Genomic DNA, 13,511 nt, shown 5'->3' on the forward strand with positions numbered 1-13,511 from the left:
AATTGCTCACTACTGAATCATAAGAATATATCCCCATCTCTTTTAACCAGACCCATCTAGACAACATGAAAAACTATTGAGTGGCAGCAACTCTTTCTTCCCCCACACATCTCTTATATCACACATCTGGTTCCATGTGAAGACTTGTGGGGGTGGGTAAACAGTGTAATGTTTTCTTTCTTTTGCAATAAATTCCATTAGCTTTACGAAATAGGGTTTTTCGAACTTGCCGCTGAGCTGCTGCTTCCAGCTCTTCCAGAGGCCAGTGGGCACGTGGTAGGAGGTGAGTCTGCATAGGGCAGTGGCCTTGTTCCTCTGTATGCTGACCAACTGCTTTAGGCCTCAATGAGCGGGGCCAGCTGACACATCCCCCATTGTCCTCCACTATGGTCACCACGCAGGCCCCAGGGGGAGCAAGCTCAGGACTGTGCACAAGTCATTTGTGGCGTGGCTTGGGGAGAAGGAGTAGAGTTGTCTTCTGGCAGATCATCCTGGAGCCAAGAAGAGAGGGAGTGAGCCACTCAGGGGTTCCTGCCACTGCTCTCCATCAACAATTGGTATACAACGATCAATTTTAACCATAGAATAATATGTGATAAATATTGCTGAAAATTGCCTAAATATAATATTTCATAGATTACAGAACAACAAACTGTGAGAAAATAAATTGTTTGTTAATGGCATCCACTTGTGGCTTTTCTGTTTATAACAGCACTAGAGAACTAAGACATGAGACAATTGAGAAAGGGGAGCTAATTGGGTATTTTATAACTTTAAGGAATTTTTTTTTAAAGGTATGATAATGGTACTATAATATTTAAAAAAAAAAAACAAAAAAACTCCTTATCTTTCAGAGCTGTAAAGTAAAGCATGTGGAGATAAAAGTGAGTAGTTGGAACTTGTTCACAATACTCTATTGTGGAGGAGGAAGAGAGGCTAGAGACTAGAAAAATGGACCTGTATCAGTAAATGTTAAAAGTTGATTCATAAGTGTACTTTTTATATACTTGAAATTTTTCTTAACAAAAAGACGACATGAAATTACTGTAGACTGTGCATCTTTTTGGAATTTTAAAAAGCTTCCCATAAAGGAAACTAGAAAGACATAAACAGTGATGCACTTAAAAGCAACAGATGATTCACACTACATGAGGGTCAGGTACTGGGCACTCCTGGTGTTGGCTGAGCAGACATGTATATGGTCACCCCCACAACTCTGCGTCGGGGGCAGTGGTCTGGACAAGCTCACTGGTGGATGGAAGTCTAATCCTTGGTAGCAGGACTAGCTCAGGAATGGACCAATGACCCCTCTGTGGATGAAGAGCCTTTTGTAAAGCTTTAAGAGAGCCTCAGCTCTTTTTCACTACGCTGGAAGGGAAGGTGAAGTGCACAGCTGCACAAAAGTACCTGCCCACATCAAGGAAGGGGGTGGGATGGCTGAAGATGGAGAAACAATTGGGTCTGGCCAATTGATGAGGTCCTGTATAAAGCTATGTCTCAATTGTTCCCCTCAAAACTAATGTGGTTTGAATGTCCTTGCAAGTTGGGGGGCGGGGGGAGAGACATATACAACTAAGAATTTGGTTTGCTGACTGCTTCCAGAATCTCAGTCCCCTTCCTAGAAGAATCACTGCTTCCTGAGGGATGTGGATCTTTCCAGACCCCTTTATATGCATTCACATACCTATGTGCAAGGTAGGAAGGATATAAGAAATACATAGTTACATATGTGTGTGTAACAGAAATGGTCTTTTTCATTTAATAATAGTTGCCTGTTTGTCTACTTGACTCTGACCCACACAGCCACCCTACTGCACAGAGCAAAACTGCCCTGTACGGTTTCCAAGGCTGCAACCCTTATGGAAGAAGTACATTGCCTCATTTTGCTCCCAGGGAGTGGCTGCTCTGCTGACCTTTGGTTAGCAGATGGTCATGTTAACTACTGCATCACCAAAGCTCTGCAGGAAAAAAAAAAAAAAGGTATCTATTTATTTGCAGATGGCTCTTGTACATGGCGTCCTGGTATGGTGCTATAGTTTAAGCACTAGATCGCAAGATTGAGTTGAACCACAAGGTGGTGGTTCAAACCCATCAGCGGCTCCTTGGAAACCCTATAGGGTTGTTAAGTGCCACTGAGTTGGTTCTGACCCATAGTGACCCTATATAGGGTTTCCAAGGAGCGGCTGGTGAGCTTGAATCGCTGACCTTGTGGATCAAGCTAACTTTGCAGTCCAGCGCATTAACCCATAACACCACTCCAGGACTCCTCATCTCTATGGGAAGCAGCAAAGTACAGGGAAATAAGTCCATGGTTAAGCCCAAGATGTGCAACCTTAGAAAACTGACAACTGAACAGTGGATTTCAGTTTCCTCACCTGTAAAACAGGTTAGGGATAATTATGGTTAGGTCAAAAAATCTGAGCCTGTGTAAGACGCACTTTCTAACAGTAAAAACACTATTTACTTGGTGGGGATCGTTATAATGATTATCTCCTATTCTATTCAAGCATTTTTCTTTTAAACAACCACTTTCAACATGAGTGTTAACAATAATTTGTCCCCACCCAAGGATTTAGTTGACAAAAACAAGGTGTTAAGTTTTCAAACATTTAATGAAAAATAGAGAAATGCTCATTACTATTTTTCAAAACTCAGAAAGGGCAAGCAAATTATGTATGTGAAGTAGTTTCATTCCAATGTCCTTTTAATCTGCCTTTTCTTCTTGAGGCCAGAACTACAATTAGTTTCTGAAAACAACATAGGTTTAGTTACTTCAAAATGAATGAACTGAATGTGAAAATGAGACATGTGGACAAACACCAAAAAGCTTTGAAATGAGAAAAATCAACAGTTATTTTCACCACAAAATGAGCACAGAAGTCATTTCAAGTGGGGGTGATTTTTATATCTAGCCCACTCCACTGCCACAACCACAACTTCCACCAGTTACACCACTGAGTTGAGATGATCCTACCCTTATCAGCATGGAAAACCACTTACTCCTCCATCATCTTCACTGAATTCAGAACAGCATTCTTTTTAACATGTATTGTTATTTAATGTGGCAAATAAACATTCACAAAGTTGGTTGTAAATTGTAAAAATTACAAAATCAGTAAAAACCAGGCAGGGAGGATTTCTGTCTATTGTTCTACCCATAATGCCAGTAGTAGACAAAACCGCATATAGCAGGTGCCCCTACATGCTTGCTGAATATATGAATGAATAGGCAAGTGGAACTTAAACCAAGGACAGTGATCATCATTCCATGGCTGTGAATGCCCAACACAAACAGTGAAAGAACCAGAGCGACAGCCAGTTACTTGAAGCTGTACAAAGATTCCTGATGAACAGCTACAGGGATTGCTGAGAGTAAAACTTCAAATTCCTTCACTACACCCAGTATAAGACTCAACGGCTAATTAAGAAGCAGTATTGCACAGCAGAACGAAACAATGTCAGATCCTGGGATCGGACATTGTTTCGTTCTGCTGTACATGGGGTCGCTATGAGTCGGTTTCGACTCGATGGCACCTGACAACAACAACAATAGCTTAGTGCTACACACTTGACTGCCAACCACTAGGTTGGCGGTTCAAACCCACCAGCCGCTCCTTGGAAACCCTACACAGGATTGATAATTGATATGAGTAAGAATTGACTCGAAAGCACTTATCACAAACAGTAGGGGTGCAACAATTAGGGGAAGCTTTTGGAGGAAGTGATATTGAACTGAATGTTGGGAGCAAAGGGCTTCTTTCCTGTGTGAACAGGAGAAGCAAGAGCAGAGATATGCTGCCCATGAGGAGGAACACATTGCTAACAAAGCAGGAAGCAGGTGAGTGCTGAGAGGGGAGCCTGAGTTTCAAGAACAGTAGTGACATGGTGGATCAGATTTGATTTAGGAAGGTAACCATGGATCAGTCTGTGCAGGACAGGCTAAAGGGTTACACAACTGGAGATAAAGAGATTAGATAAGAAGCAAGCAGGTGTGTTAGTCCTGATGAGATAAAGAGGAAAGGGAGCCCTGGCAACACAACAGTTAAGCACTCGACTGCTAAAGGAAAGGTTGGAGGTTCAAACCTACTAAGTTAACTCCATGGCAGAAAGATGTGGTAGTCTGTTTTCATATAAAGATTTACAGCCTTGGAAACCTTCTAAGGCAGTTCTACTCTGTCCTACAGGGTCCTTATGAGATGGAATTGTCTTGACGGCAGTGTGTTTTGTTTTATGATTAACAGTGGAGTAATTCAGAAGGCGAAATAAGTAACTACAGCCACTAGATGTAGGACTGGGGGGTGGGGAGGAAGAAAGATGAAGCAGCGAGAACAGTTCAGGATAATACCATGTGTCCAGCTATATATGCGAATGAGAGGATTTTGAGTACAAAAAATCAAAATAAAAGAGGAGTCAGAGAAGGAACAGAACAGAGCAGAAGGGAACAGCTTGGAAAGAAGAAAAATGAATCAGTTTGGTTTTGGGCATTCTGAACCTGCTCAGGGCCTGAGTCATCCAGGTGTCTGGCTAAACTCAAAGTTGAAAAGGTTGGGATTGAGGAAATTCAGGAGAGGAATCACTACTGCATACGTTGTTAATTTCTGTTGAGTTGGTCTGACTCATAGCGATGCTGTATAGGATTTCTGAGGAGTGGCTGGTGGGTTTGAACTGCTGACCTTGCAGTAAGCAGTCCAGTGCTTATCCTACAGTGCCACAACTGAAATCTCTCAACTAAGGTCTTAAGGGAATTGAAGTCAAGATTTTCAGTCTTCATTCCCTTTTCTGCCTGCAGATCTCCCATAAAATTCTATTTTATTTTTCCTGGCTCATCTTAGGTGATTTTTCTTCAAAATAGAAGAAACTAAATAAGCTTATCTGTGAAGAGTTAGAATAGCTATTCTTTCAACTAAGTACTAAATGCATTAGTAGCAACAGTAAATGAATCAAACTTTATCTTAATACCACATAAAATCTCTATTGCACACTCCAGGGTTTACAGGAGCGTATCAAGATATGAAATCCTCTAGTGACACACCATACAATTAAAATCCTAATCACAAAGTTCTGTGTGATCCAGTTTAGGAACCCCTCACCCTCCTTTACTCTTCTTCCTACCAGTGTTTGTGGGCACTAGCATTAAAGCCTAGTGCATGCTCAGCTTTCTTGCCTCTCTGCGTGACTAGCTTCCTCTCTTTTTAGATCTCAGAACATAAATTTAGAGAGGCCTTCCAGGAACAGCCTGGCTAGAGGAGAGACTCTTTCTTTTTTTAAAACCTTTAACATATTACCCGTTTTCCATTTCCTTCACTACACTTACATAAGTTCCATTTGATTTGCTCATCTCTCCCCGCTCCTCAGCTTTACTATAATAAGTTTGTTGTGGGTAGTGGCGGTTTCTTGTAAAGTCCCTAAAGGTGTTGGTCAAAAGACGGTATGCGGTATGCATCAACGATGGGTATAAACCTGGCTGAGTCTAGTGCTCTCATGCGCAGGCTCGGGAACTAGACAAACCTGAGTCTCATCTCCGCTTCCGCGCTCACTGAGTGTCACTTTCTACAAGTTGCTTAACTAATCCTTCTCGGTTCTCATCTTCTCAAACGTAAAATGGGACTACACACAGCAAGCGGTCGCTAGTGTTGGATACACCCAAGCACGCAATGGATGTTACGGATCATTGCACAAAGCTGAAATTGAAGCACCGTTCCCTTTCTCAGCCTGCCTGCCAGCATCGCCTCTGAGCTGTTTCTCCAGGAGTCCGCCAGCCCAAAGGTGGGTTCCGCACCTCGGGCGGCCAGGCCCTCCCAGCGGCCACAGCCTGCTCGGGCCAGCCATGTGCACAGCGCGAAGACTACTGAAGCCCACCTGTTTCCTGCGTTTTCACGCTGATATACTGGCGCAGCTTCTTCACTGCTCGGTCCCGGATCCCTTTCTCATTGGACGCCAGCCGCTGGGCAAACTGGATCTCGGCTGGTTGCATAGCAGTGGCCATCGTACCAACTGGAGCATCCCAGGCCACGCAGCACGGGTCCCCTCAGCCACCAGCTGCAACCTACACGGTGCTGCCCGGGCCGCGACTGCGCAGAATGCTGAGGAAGCCCGGGAAAGCTGCAGGCGCGCGGTGTGTGGCCTGCGCGCTGATTGATGATGTCACAAAGGCGCGGCCTACTCGCAGCGCGTTCTGGGAACAAGAGCTGCGGAGGCCCTGGCGCAGAACTGCCTGGCCAGGATTGGTCGCGCTGTCTCTTCTTCACACCTTCGCGGTCTTTCGGTCTCCAATATTCCACACGCAGTCAGGACTTTTGACGGTGCAGAGAGGTGGGGTTTGTCTTGGCTAGGCAGAGCCAAGTGGTAATTTTTAAGTATCTAAAAAATTAAAGCCCTTTAAAAAACACCTCGTCTGATCTGCAGCTCCCCTAAGATCTGCATGGCACTGTGGAACTGAGTTTTTAAATTGTATTGAAGTTCTCCAGCCACATTAGGTAGAGCTGTGATTGCGAAACACCTGCAGTCCTTGTGGATTTCTTAAAAGGATAGTCTGCCAAGCATCTCTGGAGGGGCGGCTAGTGACCCATATTGTTGTTAAGCGCTGTTGAGTCGATTCCGACCCATAGCGACCCTGTACAGGGTTTCTGAGGCTGTAAATCTTTATGGGAGCAGAAAGCCTCATCTTTCTCCCGCAGAACAGCTGGCTGTTTCGAACCGCTGACCTTAAAATTCGCAGCACGATTCGTAACCACTATGCTACCAGAGATCCTTAGTGATTCATATTGTTGTTGTTATGTGCCGTGGAGTCGGTTTCCGACTCATAGCGACCCTGTACAGGGTTTCCAAGGCTGTACATCTTTATGGGAGCAGAAAGCCTCATCTTTCTCCCGCTGAACAGCTGGTAGTTTCGAACTGCTGACCGTGAAGTTCGCAGCCCGATTCGTAACCACTACGCTACTAGAGCTCCTAGTGACCCACATTGCAGGTTGCCTTTTGCAGCTAGAGGATCTGCGGTTCCCTAGCAGAAACTACTGTTCTTCCTGCAAGTATAAGGGTTAAAGTACTGTGCAAAAGGATTCATCCTTATATCACTTAATATTAGGCATAGAAAACATCCACATGTTTTTATGGGCTATGGAAACTTTGCTTCTTGCTAGCATCAAGGGAAAGAATGAATCTTAGTTGTTATAACTTTGGATCTATTTTAAAACCATGTTGTTAAGTGCCGTCGAGTTGACTCCGACTCATAGCGACCTGTACAAAGTTTCCTAGGAGCAGCTGGTGGGTTTGAACCACCGACCTTGCATTTCAAGTTGACCTTGTGGTCCAGTGCATTATCCAGCAGCACCACACCAAGACTCCATATTAAAACCAGGTTGTTTTTGTTAAGTGTTGAATCAGTTCCAACTCTTGTTGTTAATTGCAATAGAGGCGGTTTTCGTTTCATAGTGTGAGTTTTCGAGGAACAGCTGGTGGGTTTGAACTGCCAACCTTGTGGTTCTCAATCCAGTGCTGATTCCACATCAGGAGTTCCCTGAAAGATTACAGCCTTGAAAACCCTATGAGAGAGTTCTACTCTGCCCTACAGGATCAATGTGAGTAGGAATCAACAAGTGGAAGTGGATTTAGTTTTTTGTTTTTTTCTTTAAATCCTGGGTAGACTTCCGGAAGAGCCCTGTTGTCAGAAAGATTAAACTGTAAATATAGTAGGGTCCAGAGCCCCGGTGTGGCACTGCGGGTTAATGTGCTGGACTGCTTAGTCGGTTTGAACTGCAAGGTCAGTGGTTCAAGCTCACCAGCCGCTCCGCAGAAATCCTATAAAGGGTCACTATGTATCGGAACCGACTCGACGGCACGTAACAATAGAAGGGTCTAGAGTCAGACTATCCCGGGTCCCTATGAGTTGGAGCTGAGTTGAGGACATTTAACAAAAAATAGCAGAGCAGGAGAAGTCCAGGTCCACACATGTAGGATAAAATACTTGACCTCAAGGTCTCTTTGAACCAGCAGTTCAAACTTAACAGTCACTCCTTGGAAATCCTATACAGGGTGGCTATAAATCAGAACAGACTCTACTCAACAACAACAAGGATCCCTGGTAGGGAGCGTTGTGAGTTATGAGTAAGGCCGTTAACTGCAAGGTCAGCAGAATCCATGGGACAGAGATGTGGGTTTGTGCTCCTCAAGATTTACAGCCTCGGAAACACTTGTTATACATCTGAGTCGAAGCCGACTCATCCGCACACAACAACAGAGAGTAGGAATGCAGGCCGGTAGTTTCCTGGAAATACACGGTACCGTATCAGAGCAGCAGCCTCTTCATCCAACCCATCGTCCTAGCTTATGATTCAGTTTCTCTTAATTGACGTTTCACGTGCATCTCTCTTCTGCTTGGCAATTAACAAGGTTAAAACAGTTCTGGCGCTGTTGGTTAGTGCGCTGGACTGTAAAGTTGGTTTGAACCGCAAGGTTGGCAGTTCAGCAGCCGCTCCTTGGAAACCCTATACAGGGTCTCTATGGATCGAAACCGATTCTACGGCACTTAACAACAAGCCGACAGAGTCGAAGACAAACTAAGGGAAACCGAGCCGCCCCTTGGCCTCTCGGCCGAGCATGCTCCGTAAAAATGTGCACGTTTGAGCCCTGCAGCTGTCCGTACTTGAGTCTCCGCGGAGCACGTTCCCGCGTTTTCCAGTGGGAGGAGGCAGAGAGCGTTGCGCAGGCGCAGGCACAGGCACAGGCAGAAGAACTAGTATTATCTGCCATGGGCGAGGCTAAAATTTCTGAGGAGGTCTACCGGGTCAGTCAGGAGGCCCGGTCCCGGGTGTCCCATTTGTCACCATGTGCTTCCATGTTCCCTACCGGAGCTTCCCAATCTTGGAAATGGCTCCGCTGTCTTGTGGTCGTGGAGGTCTGGCGATTTACTCAGACCTCTCCACAGATGGCGTGGACTAGTCAGGGTGGGAGTGGGGATTTGGGCTTGATGTGATTGTCTGTTGAGGCCTGTGGAGGTGTCTGCCCCAGAAGCTAACACTAGTGTGCCTCTTCCTGGGGTTTGGGTGGGGACCGGAGTTTGGGCATGAGGGATGAAATCAAGTGAAGATGAAGATGATAGAGTGAGACAAACGGTTAATCTCATTGTGTCCACCGTAAATCCCGTTCTCATTTTAAGGCCTTTGGCCCCGTGCTTCAGGGTTTAGTGTAAGGTTTAGAGACAATCTGGTCTCCGTGGGTTGCTTAGTTGCAACTTCCATTGCATGGGATGAGAAGCAAGTACGAAGACTTTGGATCCAGAGCTGCTTCAACTCCTGAGGGCTCCTTCCCTCATTGTGTTACATCCAGGACATCCCCAGAGCTCCCTGTTCAGTTTCTTGCTGGGCAACTAAAACAGATTGTGGTGAATGTTAAATGAGAAATCAGCAAAGGGCTTGGCACCCGTAGTAGGAATCCAGTAAAGGTGACTTCTTTCTAATTTCAGGATGCTGAAATGCTAGCAAAAAAGTTTCTGGCATTTTCTTTGGCTTTTTAGATTAAGGCACCTGTTTACACTATTTCTTCCCCTTCTATCTGGCTCCCATTGGGAAGTATGGGCTTTGGCTTTCAGAATATAATAGACATACATAGCAATAGGCACATTAGAAAAAACAGGGTTTTGAAACAATTTTGAGCTAGTTAAAGGAAGCAACTTGACTTGGATGGCTAGTTTTAGTCATTTGAAGAGAAATGTAATTATCTTAAGGTCTGCTTGTTCTTTTAGCACATGGGAACTAAAGAAGAATTTGTTAAAGTCAGAAAGAAGGACCTGGAACGGCTGACAACTGAAGTGATGCAAATACGGGACTTCTTACCCAGAATACTAAATGGGGAGGTACTGGAAAGCTTCCAGAAGTTAAAGATTGTAGAAAAAAGTGAGTCTTGATTCATTTTTAGCAGTTATTGGTGATGGCAACAATCTTTCCCAGCAGCGATAGTATATATAATCATAAACAAATTTTAAGATACTATTGTAGGCCCTATAATTATATGTGAGTTGTTGCTAAGTGCTGTAGAGTCGGTTCCAATTCAAACCCACCTTGTGGCCCAGTGCATTAACCCACAGCACCACACACAGGACTCCATTATATGTGAGGGAGTCAGATAAAATGTCGAGCTGTTTGAACCAGCTCATGTTCAGTCATGGTCGGAAGCAAAATTGGAACAGACTCGAATTAAAAAATTTGGTTGATCTGGAATAATAACCATAATGGGAAAAATTATAAATGGGTCAGTGCCCTGGAATGGGAATCTTGGAAGAGGCATAGTGAGCCCTTTCAGTAGCCTGATGGATGAGATTGGATTGGGGCAGAACTGTTGAGAGTGACATACGTTCAAAGTAGTGCAGTTGGCACCGTTGTTTGTGACTTTGCTGCGCAGTTCATCAGGCAGTAATTTGGTTGCTATGCAGTATGTACACTGCCTTTGTTTTTTTAAAGAGGGATATAAGTTTCTTTCTAGCAGGGCTTCCACCTGTGACTTTTATCATTTCATTAAACTCCAATTAAATAGAAATTTGCGTTTGTTTTGGGTTTGCTTCCTTAATCATGACAGAATGGGGTAGGGGTGGGGGAACCAGTACAAAGTCCTAGATAAAACAGAAAAGGGGGAGGTGCCTTTGAATGAGGAACTTGGATATATGAATTTGTATTGGAGAAGAGTTGCTTGATAGAATTTTAGACTTTCGATAATTGAAGAGCTCTGCTGTGGGCTAATGTGTCAGACTGCAAAGTCGTTTGAACTGCAAGGTCAGTGTTTCAAGCTCACCAGCTGCTCCTTGGAAACCCTGTACAGGGTCGCTATAGATCAGAATCGACTCAACTGCACTTAACAACAATAACATTTGTTGTTGTTATGTGCCGTGGAGTCGGTTCCGACTCATAGCGACCCTGTCTGTACAGGGTTTCCGAGGCTGCAAATCTTTACGGGAGCAGAAAGCCTCATGTTTCTCCTGCGGAACCGCTGACCTTGTGGTTTGCAGCCCAATTTGTAACCACTACGCTACGAGAGCTCCTTGTAACAACAGTAACAACAACCCTATAAATTGGAGTTCTGGTGTGGTACTGTGGTAATGTGCTGGACTACAAGGTCAGTTTCAATCACAAGGTTGTTGTTTCAAGCTCACCAGCCACTTGTTGGAAACCCTATACAGGGTCGCTATGAATCAGAAACAACTCGATGGCACATGACAACATGCTATAGATGTGAAATCCTGGTGTGTTTCTGGAAGATAAACACGGGACTGCTAACTTTAAGGTTGGCAGTTCAAACCTAGCAGCCACCTCTCGTAATCTTATATAAGGTCACTATAAGTTGGAATCGACTTGATGGCATTTAATAACAACAACAAGCCTATAAAATCAGCCCTTATGTAAATTAAGGGTCTTGCCATATGAAAGCCTTGCATTGCTGAATGTATCTGTAGATTCAACTGGGCATGTGCTCACTTGTGTCTAGCTCACATGTGATAGATGGATTCATCTCTAGCACTGATTTAGGTTTAGGCTTGGTAGGACTTGTTCATTCAGAATTTGGTAATTTGAACTAAGCCATTATGTCACCTATCAGTTTAAAAGCCAATTCAGGTTCATGGAGATACTCTAGGACTGCTTCATTAGTTGCCTAATTGTACTGAATTACCTGTGAACCACAAGGCTGGCAGTTCAAACCCACCAGCTGCTCCTTGGAAACCTTGTACAGGGTCTCTATGAGTCAGACTCATTTGCACTTAGCAATAATTTCATTCAACATAATGTCTTCCCGATTCATCCAAGTTGTGTAACAGTGTTTTTCAGATTCATTGTTGTTCTTCAACACTGCATAGTATTCCATTGTGTGTATTATACAAAAGTTTGTTTAACCTTTCTTCTGTTGGATAGAATCTAGGTTGTCTCATTTTTTTGCTATTGTGAATAGTGCTGCAAAGAACATGGATATATATCTATATCTCTCTCTCTATGTCTGTGTGTGTGTGTGTGTGCATATGTGTGTATATATATATATATATACACACACATATGCACACACACACACACACACACGTCACCAAGTAGAGGGATTGCTGGATTATATGGTTTTTCTATTTCCAACTTTTTGAGAAAGAGCTATAACGTGTCCACAGTGGTTGCACCATTTTACTGTCCCACTAGCAGTGCAGCAGGGTCCCAGTCTCTTCACACCTTCACTAGCATTTCTTGTTTTCTGTTTTTTGGACTTTGCTATCATCCCTGGAGAAAGATGATATCTCATTGCTGTTTTTATTTGCATCTGTCAAATGGCGAATGGAGTTTTGGTATGGTGCTATAGGGTAAGCACTGGACTCCTAATCGAAAGGTCAGCTATTCAAACACACCAGACACTCGTCAGAAACCCTATGCAGGGTTGGAACTGATTCAACGGCACATCACACAAGTGGCTAATGAGGGGAGTGCGGTGGCTCCATCTGATAAGTGCTGGACTGCAAATCACAAGGTATGTGGTTTGAGCCTACTGGCCACTCTGAGGGAAAAAGATGAGGCTTTCTGCTTCCACAAAGATTTAAAAGCCCAAGAAACCCTATACAGGGTCAGTATGAGTCAGAACCAACTCGAAGGCACTTAACAACAACAGTGGCTAATGATAGTGCAACATTCAACAGTGAGACATTTAAATGTCTTATTTGGTGAAGGGTCTGTTAATTTCTTCTGACCGTTTTTTTTTTTTTTTTTTTTGGGGGGGGGGAGGGATGTACTCAAAAACACCAAGGAATATATAATCAGTTAAACAACCAAAGGGCACATCTGCAAGCCTGCTTCTTGGCCGCCAGCACATAGCCTTTCTCTTTTCATGATCTAGAGTCCTCAGTTGCTCTATCTCTCCATATCCTCATTTCTGCCTCCATCTCTGATGTTGGTGCTTTTCTGGATAGGGTCCCACGTTCTGCTCATACTCTTTTCCCTTCATGGTCCTAGGGTCCTCTGTTCCTGGAATGTAATATTAACTACTCCCCTGATTTTGTTACAATACTTCTACCTTTACATTTGTGACAGTTGCAATTAGTCATGATAACAGTTATTCACTATTGAATCATAAGAATCCTAGCCCCATCTCTTTTCACCAGACCCATCCAGACAAGATGAAAATTATTCTACTTTCTGCTTTTTCACACACACTCTGAAACTAAACTCTCTCTTGAAAACTTGTAAGCCAGCCACTTCACACCTTTGTAGCCCATTTTAGGCAGCCAGTGTCTAAGTTGCCCATCCCTATCAATCCTGTGTACGGAGGGGATAGGTCTGATCCGTGATGTGAAGACTCCTTCCCTCTTGGTTGTATTTTGAGCTACAACATCCATTAGGTCAATTTGACCAAATTGTAGCAATTTACACTTGCTTCCTTTATCAAATTCCTTTATCTTCGTCTAGTCAATTTCTGATCATCAAGCCATGGAGGCTAGGTCAAATGGGTACTATCTGCAAGTTTGGGTGTTCTTGTGTGTCTCTCCTCACTTCATATCA

At 43.9% G+C, this 13,511-nt stretch overlaps 2 protein-coding genes across 2 annotated transcripts in view; one reads left to right on the top strand and one right to left on the bottom strand.

Annotated features, from left to right (window-relative positions):
• RRP1B (ribosomal RNA processing 1B) overlaps positions 1 to 5,986 on the bottom strand; it is a 34,377-nt gene extending 28,391 nt beyond the window's left edge. The window contains exon 1 of the mRNA XM_006870845.1: positions 5,860 to 5,986. Within this exon, the coding sequence (XP_006870907.1) occupies positions 5,860 to 5,986 (127 nt within the window). The remainder of the gene's footprint in view (positions 1 to 5,859) is intronic.
• Positions 5,987 to 8,746: 2,760 nt separating this feature from the next.
• HSF2BP (heat shock transcription factor 2 binding protein) overlaps positions 8,747 to 13,511 on the top strand; it is a 324,594-nt gene continuing 319,829 nt past the window's right edge. The window contains exons 1-2 of the mRNA XM_006870813.1: positions 8,747 to 8,782; positions 9,740 to 9,890. Of these exons, the coding sequence (XP_006870875.1) occupies positions 8,747 to 8,782; positions 9,740 to 9,890 (187 nt within the window). The remainder of the gene's footprint in view (positions 8,783 to 9,739; positions 9,891 to 13,511) is intronic.

This window comes from Chrysochloris asiatica, unplaced genomic scaffold, assembly GCF_000296735.1.
Source record: "Chrysochloris asiatica unplaced genomic scaffold, ChrAsi1.0 scaffold00154, whole genome shotgun sequence".
Taxonomy (NCBI): domain Eukaryota; kingdom Metazoa; phylum Chordata; class Mammalia; order Afrosoricida; family Chrysochloridae; genus Chrysochloris; species Chrysochloris asiatica.